We start from the raw sequence: 24,989 nt of genomic DNA, 5'->3' as shown, positions 1-24,989 counted from the left end.
CTATTTCTCTAAATATCTCTACAACTCTATGAAAGACTCAGATCACGTATCTAAAAATAAATCGCTATCATAAAAGAGAAATAATAAGAGGAGTGAAGTCCTACCGTTCTGCTGTGTTTGGTCTCTCACTCGCGTCTGACGCTCCGCAGGCGTCTCCGCCCCTCATACGCGCATTTACAGCGCTAAATTAACCATCTTTGCTAATTATTATACATTTACATCATTGTCAGCTTCAGGTACTTCATTTATTATTGTTCAATGAACTGTTTAAAAAAAAAAGGTTGTATCTCAGTAATAATTCAAAATTATCAAAAAAAATATATAAAATTATGGTTTATATTTTAATATCCTTTCAAATATAATTTATTTCTGTGATGTGCAGCTGTATTTTTAGCATCATTCCTCCAGTCTTCAGTGTCACATGATCTTTAGAAATCATGAAAATATGGTGATTTATTATTAGAACTATTAATAGGTGTGCTACCAAATATTATTTTGGAATCTGCGATACTTTTTTATGGATTCTTCGATGTATAATCTTTTTTTAAAGAACAACGTTTATTCAAAATATAAATCTCTTCTAACAATATTAATCTTTGATATCACTTCTTATCAATTTAACACATCCTGAATAAAAGATTCTAAAATGTAATAAAGAATAAAATTTCTTATTAAATAAAGGATAAAAATTTACTGACCCCAAACTATTAAACTGTAGTGAATATTGTTAGAAAAAGTCTTCTATTTTTAATAAATGCTCTTCTTTTTAACTTTTCATTCATCAAAGAATCCTGAAAGAAGTATCACAGATTCCAAAATAATATTTATTAGCAAAGCTGTTGATAATTCTAATAATAAATCATCATATTGTTCTGATTTCTGAAGATCATGTGACACTGAAGACTGGAGAAATGATGCTGAAAATACAGCTGCACATCAAATGAATAAATTACACCTTCATGTATATTAAAATAGAAAAATGTTAATAATATTTCACAATATTACATGTTTTACAGTAGTTTTAAAACATTAAAAATCATTCTGATCCAAACTCTGACCGGTAGTGTGTGTATGTGTGTGTGTGTGTGTTAATATATATAATATATATTATATATATATATATATAATATATATAACCCACTAACACACTAGGCAAGGCAAGTTTATTTATATAGCACATTTCATACACAATGGTAATTCAAAGTGCTTTACATAAAAGAAAGTAAAATAATCATAAAGAAAAATTATAACAAAAAAAAACAAGCAGTTTTAAAACTTTTATAATGATTAAAAAATGTACTTAATTAAAATGAATTTAAAAACAGCTACAAAATTATTTTACATAAAATAAAAAACAGTGAAAATATAGTGCATTGAGTTCGGACATTGCACAGTGCTCATTCAATAAATGCACAGCTAAACAGATGAGTTTTATGTCTAGATTTAAATGTGACTAGTGTTTTAGCACATCTGACCTCTCTGGAAGCTGATTCCAACTGCGAGCGGCATAGAAACTAAAAGCAGATTCCCCTTGTTTTGTGTGAACCCTTGGTACTTCTAACTGCATTACTTGAGGATGTGCTAATCGCCTTCCTGATATGGATGATCTTCTCAGAAAAGAAGGATGCAAACTCATTGCATTTGCTGTCTGAAAGCATTTCACTGGGAATCTGACTTCAGTCTATGTCTCGTAACTTTGAACGCTCCTCTGGTTTCAGTTGTGTTTTTGTTTATTTTGGTGATGTATAAATAAAGTCTTCCCATCTGCCTGCACTTGAGTCTTCGCCTCTTGCGATCTGTGACACTACGTCCTTAATACCAATGGATGAAAAGTTTAGAGCCCTACTGATGATCAAGTCTAGAGTGTGTCCACCTTTGTGTGTAGGTCCATGTACATACTGAATAAAACATAAAAAAAAAATCTCAAACATGCTCCAAAGTCCAGATCTGATTCAACCGAGTCGCGAACATGCTCCGAAGTGCCGATCTAAATCAACCGAGTCGCGAACAGGCTCCGAAGTGCCGATCTGAATCAACCGAGTCGCGAACAGTCTCCGAAGTGCCGATCTGAATCAACCGAGTCGCGAACATGCTCCGAAGTGCCGATCTGAATCAACCGAGTCGCGAACATGCTCCGAAGTGCCGATCTGAATCAACCGAGTCGCGAACATGCTCCGAAGTGCCGATCTGAAACAACCGAGTCGCGAACATGCTCCGAAGTGCCGATCTGAAACAACAGAGTAACGAACAGGCTCCGAAGTCCCGATCTGAAAACTTCGACCAAAGAATGTAAAAAATAACTCTATTTCTCTAATAACTCTACAACTCTATGAAAGACTCAGATCACGTATCTAAAAATAAAATCGCTATCATAAAAGAGAAATAATAAGAGGAGTGAAGTTTCCTACCATTCTGCTGTGTTTGTTCCTCACTCGCGTCTGACGCTCCGCAGGCGTCTCCGCCCCTCATACGCGCATTTACAGCGCTAAATTAACCATCTTTGCTAATTATTATACATTTACGTCATTGTCAGCTTCAGGTACTTCATTTATTATTGTTCAATGAACTGTTTAAAAAAAAAGGTTGTATCTCAGTAATAATTCAAAATTATCAAAATAAAATATATAAAATTATGGTTTATATTTTAATATCCTTTCAAATATAATTTATTTCTGTGATGTGCAGCTGTATTTTTAGCATCATTCCTCCAGTCTTCAGTGTCACATGATCTTTAGAAATCATGAAAATATGATGATTTATTATTAGAACTATTAATAGGTGTGCTACCAAATATTATTTGGAATCTGCGATACTTTTTTAAGGATTCTTCGATGTATAATCTTTTTTAAAGAACAACGTTTATTCAAAATATAAATCTCTTCTAAACAATATTAATCTTTGATATCACTTCTTTTCAATTTAACACATCCTGAATAAAAGATTCTAAAATGTAATAAAGAATTAAAATTTCTTATTAAATAAAGGATAAAAATTTACTGACCCCAAACTATTTAAACTGTAGTGAATATTGTTAGAAAAGTCTTCTGATTTTAAAATAAATGCTCTTCTTTTTAACTTTTCATTCATCAAAGAATTCTGAAAGAAGTATCACAGATTCCAAATAATATTTATTAGCAAAGCTGTTGATAATTCTAATAATAAATCATCATATTGTTCTGATTTCTGAAGATCATGTGACACTGAAGACTGGAGAAATGATGCTGAAAATACAGCTGCACATCAAATGAATAAATTACACCTTCATGTATATAAAATAGAAAAATGTTAATAATATTTCACAATATTACATGTTTTACAGTATTTTAAAACATTACAAATCATTCTGATCCCAAACTCTGACCAGGTAGTGTGTGTATGTGTGTGTGTGTGTGTTATATATAATATATATATATATATATATATATATATATATATATATATATAATATATAATATATATAACCCACTAACACACTAGGCAAGGCAAGTTTATTTATCAACCCGTTCTCATCAGTCTGCGTATAAATAACACGACTTTACACTTTCTATTTGCGTGTAATGCATACGCCAAATGCCATTTTTGCGTGCATATGATACGCCAATCCTTCCCATTAATTTCGGTGGAGAGCAGATGCGTCCAAATAACACGCATCATCTTCAGCGGCAGTGACGTCACTAGCGAGGCTCGTTCAGTTCACCTGATGCGCGTACACCTTCAAACAGGTAAGCAAGGGTAAATATATTTTTTTTCTTCTTCTTTTTGTAATGATATCACGTGGTTAAGCGTATTGTTTTAATTATTTCAGTATTTCTGCATCACGTTAGACAGGGTCGTGTTTTTAAAGGGCAGTTTATGCTCAAAATTATGGGTCAGTGGGCTGCTCAGCTAGCCTACCATTGTCATTAGCCTAAGCTAACCTGTACTGTTTATAGACCTGTTGCAGTTTTACATAAATAATGATGTGACATATGGGTCTTCAGCTTTTAGACATGACTAATACAAGCACAACAAAGCACCCAACCCAATATCGCGTGATAATCGTGATCGTGTAAAAAGTCCACACATTTAGCATATTTTTACAATACTAGCCTAACTTTTGCTTGACCACGTCATGTGTAGCCAATACACACACAGTAACTACAGCATATTTACCATGCTTCTCCTACTGTAACCGTAGTTTTACTCTGGACTTTGTAACGCACATAACCACGACATTTACTATGGGTTTACCATAGTAACCATAGTTTTACTCTGGTATTTGTATTTACTAAACACACATAACCACGACACTTACTATGGGTTTACCATAGTAACCATAGTTTTACTCTGGTATTGTAGTTACTAACACACATAACCACGACATTTACTATGGGTTTACCATAGTAACCATAGTTTTACTCTGGTATTGTAGTTACTAACACACATAACCACGACATTTACTATGGGTTTACCATAGTAACCATAGTTTTACTCTGGTATTTGTATTTACTAACACACAATAACCACGACATTTACTATGGGTTTACCATAGTAACCATAGTTTTACTCTGGTATTTGTAGTTACTAACACACATAACCACGACATTTACTATGGGTTTACCATAGTAACCATAGTTTTACTCTGGTATTTGTATTTACTAACACACATAACCACGACATTTACTATGGGTTTACCATAGTAACCATAGTTTTACTCTGGTATTTGTATTTACTAACACACAATAACCACAACACTTACCAGGATTTACCACAGTAACTGTGTTTTTACTCTACACTATTTGTAAAGCACAGTAACCACTAAGTTTGCCATGCCTTTAATATCTTTTTGTGATGTAATTGTAATTCAGTGTTTTTTCTGTCTTGCAGTTACGTCGGATTACATACTCCACAACAACCTGTAATCCAGCAGATCTTTAAAGAAGCCATCTCTTGTAAAATCTCTCTCTCTCTCTCGCTCTGCTAGAATTAACAGGGAACTTCAACTCCACGCTCCCAATGCTGATATTGAAGAAGCTGTCAAGGGGGCTGAACAAGTCCTTCAAAGGATCAACCCTTCACAGGTAATGTTGAAGACTCTTAGTTATAACTGATTTGCTTTAATGAACGCATCCTTATATTATGTGTTAATCAAATATTTTGGTCACAGATCATTTTAACACACTGTCTCAACATGTTTATATTTCAGGAAGGCCTGTCATGAGATTTGAATTTGACCATCTTGTGCATTTATGAAGAAGACCAAAAGCTGCAAAGGCAAACACTTCCAATGGTACGTCAGATACATTTTTCTCAGCATTTGATGTTTCTTAAATTTTGGTTCACTTAGCCCATCAGGAAGAACACTCAACAAAGAGCATGTTGTAGTAGTAATAATTCATCCAATAATCATATTATATTGCACAAGCGTACTTGTACAAAATTCTACAACTTTTACTCCTACTGCTGTTATTGGCCATTACCACAGCTCCCATCAGATTGTGCCCATTGTAAGAGTGTTTATATCATGAAGTTTAAATGAAGTCCATTGTATTCTTTATTAATCTTTACAAATTGGTGCCGCCTCTTCCTGTTTCAACAGTACATGATATCTGTCCACACCTCATAGTCTGCCTTTCTTTCTATGGTGATGTTACTGAACACATCTGTCTTAGAAGCAAGAGAATGGAAATCCTAGTTTAACTTTTCAAGTGCTACAAATCAGATCTTCAGTGAATTTGGGCAATCAGATCACTTAAAGTTGTTCACACAAAGACCAATAACTATAATGAGAAGTATTTTAGCATCCACACCAACAGACAGTACTGTTCTCTCAAATCTCTTAAATGTTCCCCTCATTCTGTTAAATTTATACACAAAATTCTGCCTTTCTCTGCCTTTTTCACTTCATCTTCATGCTGTACTCCCTCACTCACACATTCTTTTATGCTCTGTTGTAAGGCAGAAACTGAGAGTTTGCATGATGGTATTTTCTCAGACGCTGAATCTGATGTGAACAGATGAACTCAGGAGCCTACTAGAGTTGCCAAGGAACTTGTGCTTGAAGTATATAATTATATCTGCTTTATTTATATTTTTAAACAACAATAATGATTAAACATGGGGTCAATAAATATTTTCTTGTTTTACAGCTGAAGACCAGAAACGCAAAGAAAATCAGTCAAACCAGTCCTAAAGAAATGAGGAATGAACATGGACTTCTTGTGCCCCAAAAGAAAAGACAGAAAGGTGAAAAGTTTCACATTTCCATTTGTATGTCTGAATTCAATGCAGTTATGTGTGGTACAACATTGATGTTGATCTCTCAAAAGACTTTTCAAGTCCGCAGTTATAGTTTTTCACATATACATCTTTTTTATAGCTCCTAAAATGAGCAAATAAGCTGTGCATCATCTCTGTGATTTGGGAAGGAAATGACTGAATATGGTGAGTACTGACACCTGCAACTGTATTCACCAACACTATTACTCTAGAATGGTTATTGCTGTTATTGCTGACTTATTGTTTTGTCTGTTTGTTTGAATTAAGATGAAGCCAGTTGATGAAGATATCAATTGAATGGCCACCGAGTGCATCACTGCTACCTGAACCCATCAGTTATCTGCTGTGAAGACTGCATTCACAAACCGCTCTACTGCGACAGCTCAGATGTTACGGCCTGTAAAAGTAAACATCACAGCTAAACAACGAGAGCTAGTTGTGGTGGGATTCTTTTGGCCAATATCCCCAACAAGAATCAATGTTAAGTCCAGTGCAACAATTATAAATAAAAATACTATATATTGTTTATTGATTTACCATACCCTAAATACATGTTTTGGCCCTCCAGGACATCTAGACCAGGTGGAGTGTGAGGAGGACCGTCAGAGACTCCAGCCAGCCGAGCCATGGATTGCTCTCACTGTTACCATCAGGCATGCGTTATCACAGAACCTACACCAGCAGACAGTGAGACAAGTTCCTTTCACAGGCAATCAGACTGAACTGAACTCATACCAGTAAAACCATACACACCCCACCAACCTCATATGCCCTGCACTCTTATCAGTTATGCTGACTGGACTCAATATTATTATGCACCCTGACATTCTGTTTGCACTAATTCATACCGTGCTTTACTGCAGAGATGTATGTGTACTGTGATTATTATTGTTTTCAATTCATGCTCTCTGTATAGCATAATTTTTAACATATATTGTTCTCTACCTGAATTGAGTCCCTTATATATGTGTGTTGCATATATATATTCAGAATTTGTATTACATATATTCATGATTTTAATTCATTTGTCATCCATACTGTCACGCTGCAGTCTGCACCCAAGACTTTCATCACCTGTATACTTGTGTTCTTTGTATTGTGACAATAAAGATATTTGATTTAAATTAGTTACATGTCTTTTGTTCATCAGTTGTGCTGTAGGGTGCTGCATAACAACTGCAAAAAAAATGTATGACATGGAAGATTATGATATGTCCAGGACATGGACAAGCAAGAAGAGGAAGAAAAGCAGGAGAGCTCTAAAAACTTGATGTGATTCTTTGGGGCTCAAGACATTTCACCATGCATGCATTTGCATGGCTTCATCTGATTAGAAAAACATGGTTTTAACATTTTTAATATTGTTAAAAATTGTATATCATTTGTCTTAATACACTACTTTAGTTGTTTTTATGTTGTATCCTCCAGTAAAGTACTGCACATGGTGTTGGATAATAAAGTAGGGTTAATATTCTATATTAAGAATGGTGTTTGGTAAATACACCATTTAATTTTGTAAACAATAGATAAATGTGTTTTAATTAAGAAATGAACATTTGGTTACATTAATGACATTCAGTTAGATGAAGGGCAGGCTGAAAGCTGCATTAGAAGATACTGCATGGACTATAATGCTGCAGGAATTTCATGCACAACTGAAGGTGATGGACAAGGGAAAGATCAACATGAATCCAGTACTGTATAATAAGCAAGATGAGCATGCACATTACTGATGTTTAGTACCCGAGGAGGACAAATATGAGGAGTATTTTACACAGAGACACAAATTAGCTCTTAATATTATGATTCTTTGCATTGCATGAATTGTATGGCTTTGCACTATAAACTACACACTCTCTGTACCTTGTCTTACTGAATGACACATTGACACTGTGAAAGTACAATGAAGTGTCACAGTATGTATTGGTTGTTTAAATTTGGTGTCTTTGTTTACTTTCAATACTGTATCCTTGCACCTGATGTAATTCAATATTTGGTGCCTATTCCAAATAGGCACTGATGTATATTTTTATGGTTCTATTCTTATTCTAAGATAAACATGACTTACAACTTACATATTGGCAATTTGTTGAAAAGAAAAACTTAAAAATTATGACTCAGCACAGTCTGTTGTCCATGATGAGAAAGGCATGTGTATGTTTTACTGCCCTTCCATCTTCAAGGGCCCAGTAGAGTCCCCTAGAAGAGCAAAAAAATTTAAATTTCAAATGGCTGTAAATCAAAGTCTGATTATAGTGTCAAAGAAAAAATTGGCAGGACAACTACTTATGCTATGCTAATTAAATAATGTTGGACAGAGTTTTCAAACATATATGGAAAGGTGGTATAAAGGTGTTTAAAAAAGTGCACTTAGTAAAATATCGAATTTCAGCCTGCCTCTTAAATATGTCATTAATGTTTACACAATGAAAATGTTTAGATTACCCTTTGTTAAAAAAGATTGCATTTTCCCATTTTTTTAATTATTAAACATTTTAAACTACATTACCCATAAGCCTCTGCCATTCTATCGTTTGAACGCGAGTAATATTAGCGCTGGTATTTGGAGTTTATTGGAGTTGTGCTTAGGGTTAGGGTTACGATTTCGGTAAAGAGGTAATTTCTCACGACATAGCAACACTGCATTGTTAACTGAAGGTGTTACTGACGTAATAATTACAGTCAAACGGACTTTGCAACATTAAGCCGTTTATAATTTGGGTTAAAAGATAGTCCAATCACAGCGAGTTCTGCGAGAGCCAAGGGAACGTCAAAGCCAATGGCAACCCAGTTGAGCAGAGGCGTCACACTAACTTGTACATATATGGTCATTTATGCCGGGAGCTTCCGGGTTCCTGTAGTGAATGGACAGAAGCTGCAGTTACCCTGATGCAGCAAGAAATACGTTGATTAAAGGTGTTTTTTTGTTTTGTGTTTTAACGAAGGTATAATGATTCCCATTGTATTGAATAGGCTACATTGTTTACACTAATATTAGTGTACATTACTTAAACTCAAAAGTTTGCATATACTGTGTGAAAAATAAATGTCAAAATGTTTCATTTGCTTAAAAAAAACACCTCTGAAGATTATTTAAACACAATATTTTTCTACTACTCAATTTTCCTTCTGTAATATTTACAATGTATTTATAGTGTATTAAAGGTAAATAATTTATCACATCTACGTTTCATGGAAATGGACCCTAAAAACTTGCCATTCTTAGATCCACCAGTTGAACTATAGGAATAGAAAACAAACAAACATCATGACATCAATCACTCATTGTCTAGTCATTTTACAGTGTTTATTGATATGTCAAACTTTTCGCAGATAAACATAGTGCCCAGAACAGTCTCTCTCCAGTTTATTCCACTATGAAAAAAAAAGAAAAGTTGATAAAAAAAAATGCATAGAGGTAACTAAGTGAAAACAAACAAACAAAATTGCAACAGAAACTCCCTTCAAAAAACATAAGTTTAATATTAAAAAATAAAAAGGGAATTTGTTTACAGAAATCCTGACAAAAGATGCCAAAGAATAATCAAGGCTACAGTTGAAAATATATTGTTTTCTTCCCTTTATCAACCAAATAGGCAAAAATGATTAAGAACAATGCTCCAATATTTTACAATTATCACCTTTAAAAACATATATCCTGTAATCATTGTTTGCTTCTATTGTGAATAAATGCAAAACAAATAAATGGTTAATAATAATAATTATTATTATGTGTATATATATATATATATACAGGAGAGCTTATAGTAGAGATTGGAGTGATGAATGTAGAGGAAAAATGAATACAAGCAGAAATGCTAAGACTGGAGGTTGGCAGTAAAGGACTGAGAGCAGATGTGTCACACAAGAGAGGAAGATCTGGAAGCTTTTGAATGGGCTGATATTGTGAAGAGCTGATGAAGAATGGTTAAGTAATCTGTGAGAAATCCTGCAAGAAGAAACAAAGATAATTTATCACATTATGAACAACAAAAACACTGACAACAACAAAATTGTACAGTACTGTGTGTTGGTGTGGATGCTAAAATACTTCTCATTATAGTTATTGGTCTTTGTGTGAACAACTTTAAGTGATCTGATTGCCCAAATTCATTGAAGATCTGATTTGTAGCACTTGAAAAGTTAAACTAGGATTTCCATTCTCTTGCTTCTAAGACAGATGTGTTCAGTAACATCACCATAGAAAGAAAGGCAGACTATGAGGTGTGGACAGATATCATGTACTGTTGAAACAGGAAGAGGCGGCACCAATTTGTAAAGATTAATAAAGAATACAATGGACTTCATTTAAACTTCATGATATAAACACTCTTACAATGGGCACAATCTGATGGGAGCTGTGGTAATGGCCAATAACAGCAGTAGGAGTAAAAGTTGTAGAATTTTGTACAAGTACGCTTGTGCAATATAATATGATTATTGGATGAATTATTACTACTACAACATGCTCTTTGTTGAGTGTTCTTCCTGATGGGCTAAGTGAACCAAAATTTAAGAAACATCAAATGCTGAGAAAAATGTATCTGACGTACCATTGGAAGTGTTTGCCTTTGCAGCTTTTGGTCTTCTTCATAAATGCACAAGATGGTCAAATTCAAATCTCATGACAGGCCTTCCTGAAATATAAACATGTTGAGACAGTGTGTTAAAATGATCTGTGACCAAAATATTTGATTAACACATAATATAAGGATGCGTTCATTAAAGCAAATCAGTTATAACTAAGAGTCTTCAACATTACCTGTGAAGGGTTGATCCTTTGAAGGACTTGTTCAGCCCCCTTGACAGCTTCTTCAATATCAGCATTGGGAGCGTGGAGTTGAAGTTCCCTGTTAATTCTAGCAGAGCGAGAGAGAGAGAGAGAGAGAGAGAGAGAGAGAGAGAGATTTTACAAGAGATGGCTTCTTTAAAGATCTGCTGGATTACAGGTTGTTGTGGAGTATGTAATCCGACGTAACTGCAAGACAGAAAAAACACTGAATTACAATTACATCACAAAAAGATATTAAAGGCATGGCAAACTTAGTGGTTACTGTGCTTTACAAATAGTGTAGAGTAAAAACACAGTTACTGTGGTAAAATCCTGGTAAGTGTTGTGGTTATTGTGTGTTAGTAAATACAAATACCAGAGTAAAACTATGGTTACTATGGTAAACCCATAGTAAATGTCGTGGTTATGTGTGTTAGTAAATACAAATACCAGAGTAAAACTATGGTTACTATGGTAAACCCATAGTAAGTGTCGTGGTTATGTGTGTTAGTAACTACAAATACCAGAGTAAAACTATGGTTACTATGGTAAACCCATAGTAAGTGTCGTGGTTATTGTGTGTTAGTAAATACAAATACCAGAGTAAAACTATGGTTACTATGGTAAACCCATAGTAAGTGTCGTGGTTATTGTGTGTTAGTAAATACAAATACCAGAGTAAAACTATGGTTACTATGGTAAACCCATAGTAAATGTCGTGGTTATTGTGTGTTAGTAACTACAAATACCAGAGTAAAACTATGGTTACTATGGTAAACCCATAGTAAATGTCGTGGTTATTGTGTGTTAGTAAATACAAATACCAGAGTAAAACTATGGTTACTATGGTAAACCCATAGTAAGTGTCGTGGTTATTGTGTGTTAGTAAATACAAATACCAGAGTAAAACTATGGTTACTATGGTAAACCCATAGTAAATGTCGTGGTTATTGTGTGTTAGTAACTACAAATACCAGAGTAAAACTATGGTTACTATGGTAAACCCATAGTAAATGTCGTGGTTATGTGTGTTAGTAACTACAAATACCAGAGTAAAACTATGGTTACTATTGTAAACCCATAGTAAGTGTCGTGGTTATTGTGTGTTAGTAAATACAAATACCAGAGTAAAACTATGGTTACTATGGTAAACCCATAGTAAATGTCGTGGTTATTGTGTGTTAGTAAATACAAATACCAGAGTAAAACTATGGTTACTATGGTAAACCCATAGTAAGTGTCGTGGTTATGTGTGTTAGTAAATACAAATACCAGAGTAAAACTATGGTTACTATGGTAAACCCATAGTAAATGTCGTGGTTATGTGCGTTACAAAGTCCAGAGTAAAACTACGGTTACAGTAGGAGAAGCATGGTAAATATGCTGTAGTTACTGTGTGTGTATTGGCTACACATGACGTGGTCAAGCAAAAGTTAGGCTAGTATTGTAAAAATATGCTAAATGTGTGGACTTTTTACACGATCACGATTATCACGCGATATTGGGTTGGGTGCTTTGTTGTGCTTGTATTAGTCATGTCTAAAAGCTGAAGACCCATATGTCACATCATTATTTATGTAAAACTGCAACAGGTCTATAAACAGTACAGGTTAGCTTAGGCTAATGACAATGGTAGGCTAGCTGAGCAGCCCACTGACCCATAATTTGAGCATAAACTGCCCTTTAAAAACACGACCCTGTCTAACGTGATGCAGAAATACTGAAATAATTAAAACAATACGCTTAACCACGTGATATCATTACAAAAAGAAGAAGGAAAAAAATATATTTACCCTTGCTTACCTGTTTGAAGGTGTACGCGCATCAGGTGAACTGAACGAGCCTCGCTGGTGACGTCACTGCCGCTGAAGATGATGCGTGTTATTTGGACGCATCTGCTCTCCACCGAAATTAATGGGAAGGATTGGCGTGTCATATGCACGCAAAAATGGCATTTGGCGTATGCATTACACGCAAATAGAAAGTGTAAAGTCGTGTTATTTATACGCAGACTGATGAGAACGGGTTTATTTATATAGCACATTTCATACACAATGGTAATTCAAAGTGCTTTACATAAAAGAAAGTAAAATAATCATAAAGAAAAATTATAACAAAAATAAAACAAGCAGTTTTAAAACTTTTATAATGATTAAAAAAATGTACTTAATTAAAATGAATTTAAAAACAGCTACAAAATTATTTTACATAAAATAAAAAACAGTGAAAATATAGTGCATTGAGTTCGGACATTGCACAGTGCTCATTCAATAAATGCACAGCTAAACAGATGAGTTTTATGTCTAGATTTAAATGTGACTAGTGTTTTAGCACATCTGACCTCTCTGGAAGCTGATTCCAACTGCGAGCGGCATAGAAACTAAAAGCAGATTCCCCTTGTTTTGTGTGAACCCTTGGTACTTCTAACTGCATTACTTGAGGATGTGCTAATCGCCTTCCTGATATGGATGATCTTCTCAGAAAAGAAGGATGCAAACTCATTGCATTTGCTGTCTGAAAGCATTTCACTGGGAATCTGACTTCAGTCTATGTCTCGTAACTTTGAACGCTCCTCTGGTTTCAGTTGTGTTTTTGTTTATTTTGGTGATGTATAAATAAAGTCTTCCCATCTGCCTGCACTTGAGTCTTCGCCTCTTGCGATCTGTGACACTACGTCCTTAATACCAATGGATGAAAAGTTTAGAGCCCTACTGATGATCAAGTCTAGAGTGTGTCCACCTTTGTGTGTAGGTCCATGTACATACTGAATAAAACATAAAAAAAAATCTCAAACATGCTCCAAAGTCCAGATCTGATTCAACCGAGTCGCGAACATGCTCCGAAGTGCCGATCTAAATCAACCGAGTCGCGAACAGGCTCCGAAGTGCCGATCTGAATCAACCGAGTCGCGAACAGTCTCCGAAGTGCCGATCTGAATCAACCGAGTCGCGAACATGCTCCGAAGTGCCGATCTGAATCAACCGAGTCGCGAACATGCTCCGAATTGCCGATCTAAATCAACCGAGTCGCGAACAGGCTCCGAAGTGCCGATCTGAATCAACCGAGTCGCGAACATGCTCCGAAGTGCCGATCTGAAACAACCGAGTCGCGAACAGGCTCCGAAGTCCCGATCTGAAAACTTCGACCAAAGAATGTAAAAAATAACTCTATTTCTCTAATAACTCTACAACTCTATGAAAGACTCAGATCACGTATCTAAAAATAAATCGCTATCATAAAAGAGAAATAATAAGAGGAGTGAAGTTTCCTACCGTTCTGCTGTGTTTGGTCCTCACTCGCGTCTGATGCTCCGCCGCACCCGATTCGAACGTTATCACTCGATTGAATGGGGCGTTATCAGCGCCCAGCAAACACAGAACGTTGTGAGGACGTCGCCAGTTAGTCGTCATTTGGTCAGCGCGACATTACTTTATGGCAACGTTGTGAGGACGTCGTGGTAAAGTTCCATTTTTTAAAATCTTGGCTAACTTCCCAGAAACGTCGTGGGCACGTACTCAAAAGACGTCGCTAGTTAGTCCCATTGGGGACATTGTAGCGACGTGGTCAGCTGGTCTTCAGATAACTTTTAATATTATTGCACTAGATGTCTTATTATTATTAAGATACCATTTGAACAGCATATTCTTTGGGAAATATACAAAAAAATTAATCAAGCATGTTAAAATAATTATATATATACAAATTAACATTTAAACCTTAAACTAGCAGCGCACGTCACTTTCTGAATGAGGTGCGCGACGTGCGCGTGCCCGTCATTTTGTAACGGTCAACTTCCAGCGGACGGACACGGAGGAAAGGTAAGTCCTATAAATCTACTTTTATTCATAGATTTTAACTGATATAACGTTAAATGCCATCAAAGAGGAGTAGTGTTTTGTATTTTTGTAGGTTTTCTCTTTCAATTTAATAAATAAATGCTCTGTTTGGTTAATTAGCTCAAAAGCAGTCTCAGAGGTGGTCTAAGGTAACGGTAACTGTTAAAATCGAATATAACCTTACCTAGTTTAAATTATTTGAAATGTATCACTATAAACTATACAGTGTTAACTTTCTAATAATTTAATTTTTAACCGTAGTAACGTTAATTAGTTTGTTTGAATACCTGCTGCTCGAGCTTGATGATGCTCATGCTAGCCATGCTGTGAACTTGAATATAAACCGATATAACGTTAAATATAAAGTTTAACGTTAATTAGACCGAGGTTGCCGAAATCATGTTCAGTGTAACGTTATGTGGGATTAATCATTTCCCCTTTTCTCCCTCAAGTGGCAGGCTTGTAAATTCTGTCATCTGTTCATTATTGGTGTTAATGGTGTTTTTCACATGCATGCTTTTTAATGCTAGTTTAATTCTCAAATTGATCTGATACTTTCGTTTCACAAAAAGTAAACACATTTTTCACTTTCTTAGGGCCTGACAACCACCAGTTGAGTCCATGATTCAGTGAGTTCCTTATAAGGAAATATATTTGTTACCACCTAGTAATTTAAATGTATTATTTATTGCTTTAAAATGAACACATATATTTATCATCAGGGGAAGAGACAGTCTGGGCAGCAGCAACAAGACAACTATTACAAGTAGAGATGGGTTTCAAGAACTGGTACTAATTTGGTTCCTGACTTGTTCAGTACTGAAAACATTTACATAAGGTACAGGATCAATAGTGCTGCTATCAGTATTCTTGTAACATTGATTCATTACCCTTTAGACACAACCACATATCCTCCAAATCATCTCTGCGTGGATGGCAGCAAGGATCCAGGATCAAGAGATCATTCATCATGGAGACTGTTCCACAGGAAGCAGTTTCTCCTGGGTGAAAAACTAAACCTGCTTGTTTCAGCATCACTCAGGCAAGACTTAATACTTTTAAATTGATTTCAGTTGGTTATGTGTTTCAGGTCATCCTGACCATTCTGCTGTCCTGGATGTAAGTCCGTGCTGGAACTACATTTCTCGTTGTTGAAAGATTTGTGCAGCGGTATAAAGACATATAACGCCCCATCACACGGGGCGTCAACGCCTCTCGTTTACTTTTAAATGAAGTGACGTCAAGGATGGTGAAATTAATTCTAGAAATTAATTCTAAATAGAAGTTGAAGACTTCTCAAGCGCCAATGCAGCCGTCCTCCAGTCAGAACATCTTATGCAAATACCCAAGCGCAGACGCAAGCCAATCAAGTGCATGCAATACCAGAAAACTAATGTGATTGGCTGTCACTATGAGAAGAGACAGTAATTCTGATCCGATATCAGTGTCGTTTTTTACAAAAAAATTTTTAAATCAATGTAGAATTTTCTATACTTCTGTGTAGGGATGTCAATTTTCAATCATTTCCATGATCGATCGTTGTTTAAATTAATGAACAAATAATCGATTAATCGTTAACCTTAATGCTGCAAAGTCTATTGCAGTAACACCCAGTCACTGGTATGACAGGATGTGGAAAAGTGTGTATATGTGTGTGTGTGTGTATATATATATATATATATATATATATATATATATATATATATATATATATATATATATATATATATATATATATATAAAACTGTAAATATATATATTTTACAGTAAAGACCAAAAGTTTGGACACACCTTCTCATTCAAAGAGTTTTCTTTATTTTCATGACTATGAAAATTGTAGAGTCACACTGAAGGCATCAAGGACTATTTGGCCAAGAAGGAGAGTGATGATGACCTGGCCTCCACAGTCACCGGACCTGAACCCAATCCAGATGGTTTAGGGGTGAGCTGGACCACAGACAGAAGGACAAAGGGCCAACAAGTGCTAAGCATCTCTCGGGGAACTCCTTCAAGACTGTTGAAGACCATTTCAGGTGACGACCTCTTGAAGCTCATCAAGAGAAAGCCAAGAGTGTGCAAAGCAGTAATCAAAGCAAAAGAAGAACCTACAATATGACATATTTTCAGTTGTTTCACACTTTTTTTGTTATGTATATAATTCCATATATAATTCCACATGTGTTAATTCATAGTTTTGATGCCTTCAGTGTGAATCTACAATTTTCATAGTCATGAAAATAAAGAAAACTCTTTAAATGAGAAGGTGTGTCCAAACCTTTGGTCTCAAACTGATATATATATATATATATATATATATATATATATATATATATATATATATATATATATATATATATATATATTAGACAGTTTCATCGGATGCACGCGCCTGGACCTAAGTTAACCTCCGGTCTGTGTTGTGTATATCGGTCTGGCTGCGGTGCCTTCTACAAACGCAGTTAAAGGCAAGGTGATGAGTAAACTGAAGTTGGGCTCAGGTGGTAGTGCTGCGGGATGTTTCCCATACATTTATTTATTTTTGGAGACTCGCCACAATTTTAAAACTGATCGATTTTCAAAAAGGCTTCGTTAAATAAACATGAGTAACGTTACGTACTGCACGTTTAATAATTCCTAACATTTATATGTTTAAATATCAAAACGAGGCACAGGTGTTTTTATATCGCTGTATTTCTGAAGGAAGACTTGCATGTTATATGCCTGATAAAGCAGCGTGTGAGCGTAGCTCTGCTTTGTTTACAGCTGTTACTGGGGAAACCTCTATTTCTCGCACTTTATGTCTATGCTTTAAAACATCTCCTGCTGGCAAAGGATGAATTTGCATTTTCATTAAGTCCGCCTGATCCACGCAGCAAACATTTTTTGTTTGTTATCAAAAAATATCTACTCTAGAGGGACTTGGCTGTTGTTATTGATTCTATTTGGAAGTGTACCGGTTAGGTTAGGTCCACAAAAGCGCGCATGCGCAGTAACGTTTGTTTATGTTGTTGCCGTTGAAACCGTCTATATATATATATATGTGTGTGTGTGTGTGTGTGTGTATAATGTAAGTGTGTGTAAAATACATTTCTTTTAAATTCATAGCACAGTAATGAAGGCAGCAACATGTGGTAGATGGGACAGAACAAGAATCTATCATTGTGCTAATGTATTATAATACGAAAGGGTATGGCTCCTATACAGCGTGCATCGCGTAAACACAACCAGTGCGCAGAATGATGCACTTGAAGCAACACAGAGTCACAGCGTGTAGCATTACTCACAGAAATGTTCAAAACACCAAAGGAAGAGATATTGTTGTGTATTATATGTGTGCAATATTTTGAGCCTTTTCTTTTAACAGTTTTAAATATCAGTTATTGTGCGCTCTTGAAGAGAGTTTCATTGTTTTGACTGTAGTAACTAGGGCTGGGATGATACGCTAATCTGCCAATTCAATACTATCCCGATACTTGTGTGCCGATTCAATATATATTTATAATTATATATATATATATATATATATATATATATATATATATATATATATATATATATATATATATATATAATTTAGAATTGTGATTATAGTTATATAACTATTGTAATTCGTGACTTATCCAAATTGTCTGTAAAATGATGTTTGTTTCTGTAGATTTGAGGGAAAGATTAAAAACAAGGAGGTCTGGGAACGACTGAAGGGAACTGACAGCAGTGAGGGAAGGAAGTAATCACCAGAATGTAAGTTCTTTGAGAATGTGTGCTTTGTTTATTACAAGTTGAGTTTTCATTTAAATGTGGCAATGTACACAGCTGGTCAAAAGTTTTAAATATATTTTAAAAGTTTAATTTATTTCTATAATGCACAGCTATATTTTCAGCATTAATTACTCCAGTCTTCAGTGTCACATGATCTTCAGAAATCATTCTAATATGATGATTTACTGCTCAATACATTTTTCTGATTATTATCAGTGTTGGAAACAGTTGTGCTGCCCAAACATTTTGCCTACACTACAGTTATATTTATTTATTATTTATTTTATTTGGGGGGGGGGGTGGCTAATAGCAAGAATGCATAAAATTGAAAACCAGTGGTAGAGAAGACTTTTGTAATTTTACAAAAGATTACCTTTTTTTCAATGTTTTGAACTTTGTGTTTTATAAAATAATAACGAAGAACAAATTCAACTTTCCAGAAATGCTAAGTTTTCTTCCCCATCATTTCTAATATGCGGTGCGTTTCCCTAAAACCAACTTTGGTCACAAGTTCCTTCTTTACCAATAGAGTTCAGTGGAACTAACAACCGTAGTAAGCTAACTGCAGATGTGATTCACATCATGTACGTCATGAGCAGATGTACACTTTGATCATAGCGCCAATAATGCGATTAGGTGCATGTTAATGCACTGATTTGTGATAATCAGCAATGTTTCCTGATCAGCAAATCAGTATATGAAAAAGATCATGTGACACTGAAGACTGGAGTAAAGTTACTGAAAAATTCAGCTTTGCCTCATAATTATTTCAATAAATATGTTTAAGTATATAAAAAAAAAAAGAGTATGAAAACTGTTATTTCTTTCTTTCTGTTTTCTTTCTTTTTTTTTTTTTACAATTTAATTTTTTTTTTTTATCAAATTAATCTAGCCTTGGTGAGTAGAAGAGACTTCTCTTGAAAACCATAAAGAAAAGATTCCAGATTTTGACTGGTTGTGAACATACATAAGCAACATTAACAAGATGATCCTCCCTTTCAGCTCAGAGGATGTTGACAGTGCAGGCCCAGGATGAAGAAGAGGAGGAAGAACACGTTTAACAATTTTCTATAAGCTTGCCATGTGTTAAAATAAAAACAATGAACATGACTACAATAATATGCTAAATGTTATTAAAAGATTCCAGTTTGCAAGAAGTCTGAGTGTCTGACTCTACACTAGAGGAACTCTTTTCTGAAGAAGATCAGGTGCTGAGAAGAAGCCTTGTTCTACAGCAAAACACTGCAAGCCTCCTGTCCTTCCCTCAGAAGAGCCTGTCTTCTGCTGCTGGGGTAAGAAACACCCTCTTCCTCTTCTCTATCAGCTGTCCTGCACCTAACTCTGCCTCCTCAGCACTGTCTGAAAGAGTCTTCTCCACAGTCAGTAATCACAGATCACAGATTCTTCTGAGAAAGTCGATATGTTCATTTTCTTAAAAAACTTTGTTTTTTCGGGTGGGACAAATAATACAGGAGAGATGCTAGAAATCTCTATATTGTTCATTTTTCATATCTTTACGCTTTATGAATGTTCTTCTTCTGAGAAGCTCAAAAATTATGGTTCTTTGGTAATTGCTTTATTGTTTAGATTTATCCTCTGATAGTGAGCACAGAGCCCTGATCATGACATGCAAGAAAAAGAAAGAAATCATGTCCATGATTTACTAATTCATTCCCTCTATGTACTAAAACGTGCACGATTACTTTTACATTTCATTGATTTGCTAAATCGTATGCACAATTTACTAATTCGTTCTCTTGATGTATAAATAGTGTACACGTTTTAGCAATTCGAGGGAATGAAATAGAAAATCGTGCGCATGAATTAGCCTAAATTTTTTCCTGCATGTCGTGTAATTAAAGCACATCACCACCAGACATTTATACCAGGAGCCTCATATATGACGCTCACAGTTTTACTTTGTGCAGTATCTCGGTGCAGTATCTGCTGAATTGTTTCATATCTATTTATCATGTATTTTTCGTTGCACTAAATTATGTTGTATCAATAAGTTTACTGACAATTATTTTTAATTTTCACTAATAACGTCATTAACCATCTCCCCATCTTTCAGACAAAAATTCTCTATTGTTTATATTGTGTAATCTATGAATTTATGTGTTTAGTTTTCTGTGCTCATAACTTAGTAACATTTTGCATGGTTAAAGAACAGGTGCGATGTTCAAAATGTTTTTATACAAAGTAGTGCTGAATAAATATTGATTTGTGAATGAATTCATTTTATATTAGAATGTAATGTTTTTGTATTTGTTTGCATTGCATGTAATGTATGTAATTAATGTATTAACTATGAATCCCCTATAATTAGATTACAATTAGATTTCATAAGGTTTATTTTTTGCACCAGAGATGGATTGAGTTTATTAGTTCTTTATGTATTTCAAGGTAATGGTGAGGTGAAAATATGAATTACCAATATGATCCTGTAATGTCACGTCCTCATAACGTGCCAGTTTGGTCGTCAGGACATACTCATCACGTTCCAGCGACGTTCCACTATAACGTCGCCACGACGGATATGGGAATCACAAAGTTACGTCGCTGGAACGTTATTTGGGACGTCGCTGCAACGAATATGGTCTGGTCCAGTTACGTCGTCACAACGTAACTGTGTTAGCTGGGCGGTTATCAGCCCATAGAAATGGGCCAGGAGGGGCCTCCTGCGCCTACTAGTAGGCTCAGAAGGCCGTGATCATCCATCCAAATGGTTGATCACCCACAAATATACAAGAGAAGACTCCAGATCCAATCCCAGAATTCCTGCTCACCGGTAATCGGAAGTCTACTGGACGAAAGCGGCAACGTTGCGATATTTCCTGCTTAATATTTTCAGGTAAGACTATTCAAATTATAAAAATGATCATTTAAACTGTAATGGAAAACAATACATACACTCGTATTGCGTGTCATGATTGTTGACATGAGATAACCGTATTGCGATGCATCTGCAAACGTTATCGCTAGACAATATTACGTTATTAGCGTGTCGTTACGTTAACGTTGCATGCTTTATTATGTGAGCATTAACGTTGCTAATATGAGTGTGTTTACGCCTGAAGCTAATGGGGGAATTAAGTTTCTAGTTAAACTGTCAAAATTACTTTTTACACTCATACCGGCTTATTGCATATTGTGTATGCTCGATAACGCCTCACTGAAGCCGGATCATTGGACTAATGTAACCCATATTGACTTGAGAGAAATATTAAACACAAGACGTATTTTACGGCTGTTTGGAAACCTTGGGATCTTGACTAGAGTGTAAAATAAAGTTCTGTGGGTTTGAACCAAGCTTGGCTGGATTTGATCCTATATCAGGAAGCTTTGGATCTGTCTTTCTATCTATATACCTACTCAAAAAAATAAAGGGAATACTTAACAACACAATATAACCCACAAGTGTTCCCTTTATTTTTTTTTAGCAGTTTATATATATAGCTAGCTAGCTGTGTATCTATTTATATAATCTATCTAACTCGATGTGTATTTATCTATCTATCTATCTATCTTGCAATCTATATATCTAGTTATCTAGCTAGCTGTATCTAACTATCACACCAAATATCCCTCATCTGACTGCATCCCATTTTCACTCATGTGTTTCTGTCTTTTAGGCTGTGATAAGAAGTACGGTACGGGTTGCACTTTGCTTTATGTAATAATTGTCAAATATTTGATTTCAGATATGGGAAAAGCACTTAAGATGACCACACGTTTCAGGAACGTTAAAATTAAGTTGGTGAGGAGGTCTATCGCTGGCCCTGCAAAGTTTTCTTACCTCAGTCAAGGTCTTCCCCATCCCAGCTACAAACAGACCCACTCTTCCGACCCTTCTATTACATCTCAACCTGCTGAACCTGATGATGCGACGCCGAGCTGTTCTGAGAGCGTATACAGTAAGGCAAAGAAGAGAGAGCTTCATGCCTGGGATGCAGTCAAGGATGAGATGCTTAAGGTGATGTTTGAATGTTCGGCACCAGTCACTACCCAGTGTGCTGTCTGCCGAGAACATGCTGATTATAGGTGCATTGAGTGCAGCTCCACTGCAGTGTTCTGTGAGGTTTGCCTGAAGAGGATTCACAGAAATTTACTGCATCTTCCTGAAAAGTGGAATGTAAGAACAATAGCATACAGTCTTACATTGCTATTGCTATACTTGCATACAGACAGCAAACTCACCGTAATCTCAACAGAATCATTAGATACTTCAAATTGTTTTAGCACTATGCAGTATCAACTGTTAGTGTCACAAGTTTGTTGTTTTAAAAACATTAGAGCTATCCATCTTTCTTACAGAATGTTTACTATGAGCCATCCTCCCTGGGGTTATTCCTATATTTACCTGAAGCCCATGGCACCCATGCTGTGTACACAAAGGACATGAAGATCATTGTCAGCACAGGTTTGTCATTTTACCTGATACAAACTCTTAATGTATGTAATTTTATTGACAGGTTAAGGAATTCAATCCTATTACATGTGGAGTTATGATTTCCTTTATAGAATTAATCAAAGTTGTTTGTTGATTCCAATAAATACAAACATTAAGTTATATGTGACACACTCAAGTGATTTAGTCTATACTATATAAACTAAATGTATAGTTTTACTATCATGATGGGTAAAAATGTATAGCCTGAATCCACTGTAAGTCGCCTTGGATAAAAGCGTCTGCTAAATGCATACATTTAATTTAATTTATACTGATATGGTAGTCTCTATAGTAGTACTAGGTTATGTTTTTATGCTCTTTATATTTGGCAGGACGGCTCTGCACCGTTACAGACACCATGTGTGCGTGTGAACCAGAAACCTGTACTCTGCTGAGATATGGGCTCTGACCAGCAACAGCCACAAGCCCCAGACAGACCGCCTTCTCCATCCCTCTGCTAGAGCTTTCTGTTTCTGTCACTGGAGTGTCAGGTTTCTATTGAGGGTTTTTGTAACACCCCATATCCCACTTTAGGCATCACCACTTCCGACAAAGAGGTTTGGTTGATATTTGCCCACAATTAAATGATGGAACCATATGCCTAGCATGTCCAAAGGTTGGTTATAGTTCTAGCGTGGTTCTTGTTTGATTAAATTAATGGCATAGAATTAAAATCTGAATGAATATCAAACTAAGTTAATTTGTGTATGTAGTATTATAATAGAAGTAATAGTATAAATGTATAAACCTGGTGCGGGTACAAAACCAGTGTTACTGTAAGTGTTTGTTTTCCAGGCGGATGGAGATATGATTGTCACATTGGATGCCAACTTTGACCTTGTGAGGAATCAAAGCTCTGGTACAAGTGTGGTTGATCCATTACACGGAACCCGCATGTTTAGAGGAATACCTGCTATCACATCTTGACAGCTCAAAGCCTCAAGAGGTTAATCATTGTTGCAGAATTTCATGGCCTGAGTCCATGAAATATTAATTCAAATTGTGAAAAAAGATCACTCTTCCTCCCATAAATCTATGTTTTCCTTAAATCTTTAGGACTGCAGTAAGCTGCTCTCATTCAAGGTCTCCAACAGCTGGAAAGAAAATGACATCAAGCCACTGTGATGTTTCACCCACATATAATATAATATAATTATAATATATATATATATATATATATATATATATATATATATATATATATAATTACTTTACTGCATTACTTGTGCAGACATGTTGGTTTACTAGGTCTGATCTATTTTAAAGCTTAGGCACTGTATTTAAGCATACATATCCCCACTAGTCTGTCTGTATGAGTACAAAATGAAAAAATAAACTGTCTATAATTGTTACTTTACAAGCACAGTAAAATATTTATATAAAAAATATTGCACTACTGTTATTTTGCATAGAATACATTGTTCAACAATATTTTTGCACACTCATCCAACTGTATTTATTACCACTGTTCTCACGTTCCTGCTGTTGTTCATAATATATATATAATCCTTCATTGCTCTGTTCATAATGTACATACAATTCCTACATTGCATTCATATTTATATTCTGTATATACTCTGATCAATATTGTATATAGCAACTCCACTGTACATTCTGTATATCATAGCTTCACTTACTCTGCACTTTTATGTATATAAAACACTATATTCTTGCACTTCTGGTTAGATGCTAACTGCATTTCATTAGCTCTGTACTGTACTCTGCATAATGACAATAAAGTTGAATCTAATCTAATCTAAAAAAAAAAAATGTGTTTACCATAATGTAATATGTTATTTACTGTAATGTACAAATGTGTGGGAGGTGTTTTGTTTTTTGTGAGCTCACCATCAAAATCCCCTTCGACCCCTTCCAATAAATTATTGGATCTTGAATCCTCGGAAGCAACTAT

At 35.3% G+C, this 24,989-nt stretch overlaps 1 protein-coding gene and 3 long non-coding RNA genes across 6 annotated transcripts; all 4 read left to right on the top strand.

Moving 5' to 3' along the window:
* Positions 1 to 5,228: 5,228 nt before the first annotated feature.
* LOC113092111 (uncharacterized) lies at positions 5,229 to 6,167 on the top strand. Its single transcript, XR_003287512.1, has 3 exons — positions 5,229 to 5,269; positions 5,975 to 6,042; positions 6,129 to 6,167. It is a non-coding gene; the product is annotated as an uncharacterized LOC113092111 (long non-coding RNA).
* A 189-nt stretch (positions 6,168 to 6,356) lies between these two features.
* Positions 6,357 to 7,341, top strand: LOC113092110 (uncharacterized). Its single transcript, XR_003287511.1, has 3 exons — positions 6,357 to 6,423; positions 6,526 to 6,738; positions 6,827 to 7,341. It is a non-coding gene; the product is annotated as an uncharacterized LOC113092110 (long non-coding RNA).
* Positions 7,342 to 14,727: 7,386 nt separating this feature from the next.
* On the top strand, positions 14,728 to 15,614 carry LOC113092102 (uncharacterized). Its single transcript, XR_003287505.1, has 3 exons — positions 14,728 to 14,847; positions 15,462 to 15,494; positions 15,588 to 15,614. It is a non-coding gene; the product is annotated as an uncharacterized LOC113092102 (long non-coding RNA).
* A 5,682-nt stretch (positions 15,615 to 21,296) lies between these two features.
* Positions 21,297 to 24,546, top strand: LOC113092115 (uncharacterized). 3 transcript variants are annotated; one of them, XM_026257709.1, is made up of 6 exons: positions 21,297 to 21,478; positions 22,329 to 22,759; positions 22,942 to 23,047; positions 23,410 to 23,693; positions 23,873 to 24,023; positions 24,134 to 24,546. In XM_026257709.1, exons 2-4 carry the CDS (start codon positions 22,331 to 22,333, stop codon positions 23,484 to 23,486), a joined length of 612 nt encoding a protein of 203 aa, XP_026113494.1. In that variant the 5' UTR covers positions 21,297 to 21,478; positions 22,329 to 22,330; the 3' UTR covers positions 23,487 to 23,693; positions 23,873 to 24,023; positions 24,134 to 24,546. The 3 variants fall into 3 exon arrangements, with proteins under 3 accessions (XP_026113494.1, XP_026113495.1, XP_026113493.1); XM_026257710.1 differs by having other exon boundaries at positions 22,329 to 22,600; positions 23,410 to 24,023; XM_026257708.1 differs by having other exon boundaries at positions 23,410 to 24,023.
* The last annotated feature ends 443 nt before the right edge of the window (positions 24,547 to 24,989 follow it).

Source organism: Carassius auratus, unplaced genomic scaffold, assembly GCF_003368295.1.
Source record: "Carassius auratus strain Wakin unplaced genomic scaffold, ASM336829v1 scaf_tig00214477, whole genome shotgun sequence".
Taxonomy (NCBI): Eukaryota; Metazoa; Chordata; class Actinopteri; order Cypriniformes; family Cyprinidae; genus Carassius; species Carassius auratus.
Note: the sequence above shows the minus strand (reverse complement) of the source record. Positions and strands in the feature narration are given on the sequence as shown.

Excerpts from the sequence above, each read along its gene's own strand:
- LOC113092115 (XM_026257709.1), top strand. The coding sequence starts at position 22,331 with ATGGGAAAAGCACTTAAGATGACCACACGTTTCAGGAACGTTAAAATT. Across the intron at positions 22,760-22,941 it reads ATCTTCCTGAAAAGTGGAAT|AATGTTTACTATGAGCCATC; the intron begins GTAAGAACAATA and ends TCTTTCTTACAG. Across the intron at positions 23,048-23,409 it reads GAAGATCATTGTCAGCACAG|GACGGCTCTGCACCGTTACA; the intron begins GTTTGTCATTTT and ends TATATTTGGCAG.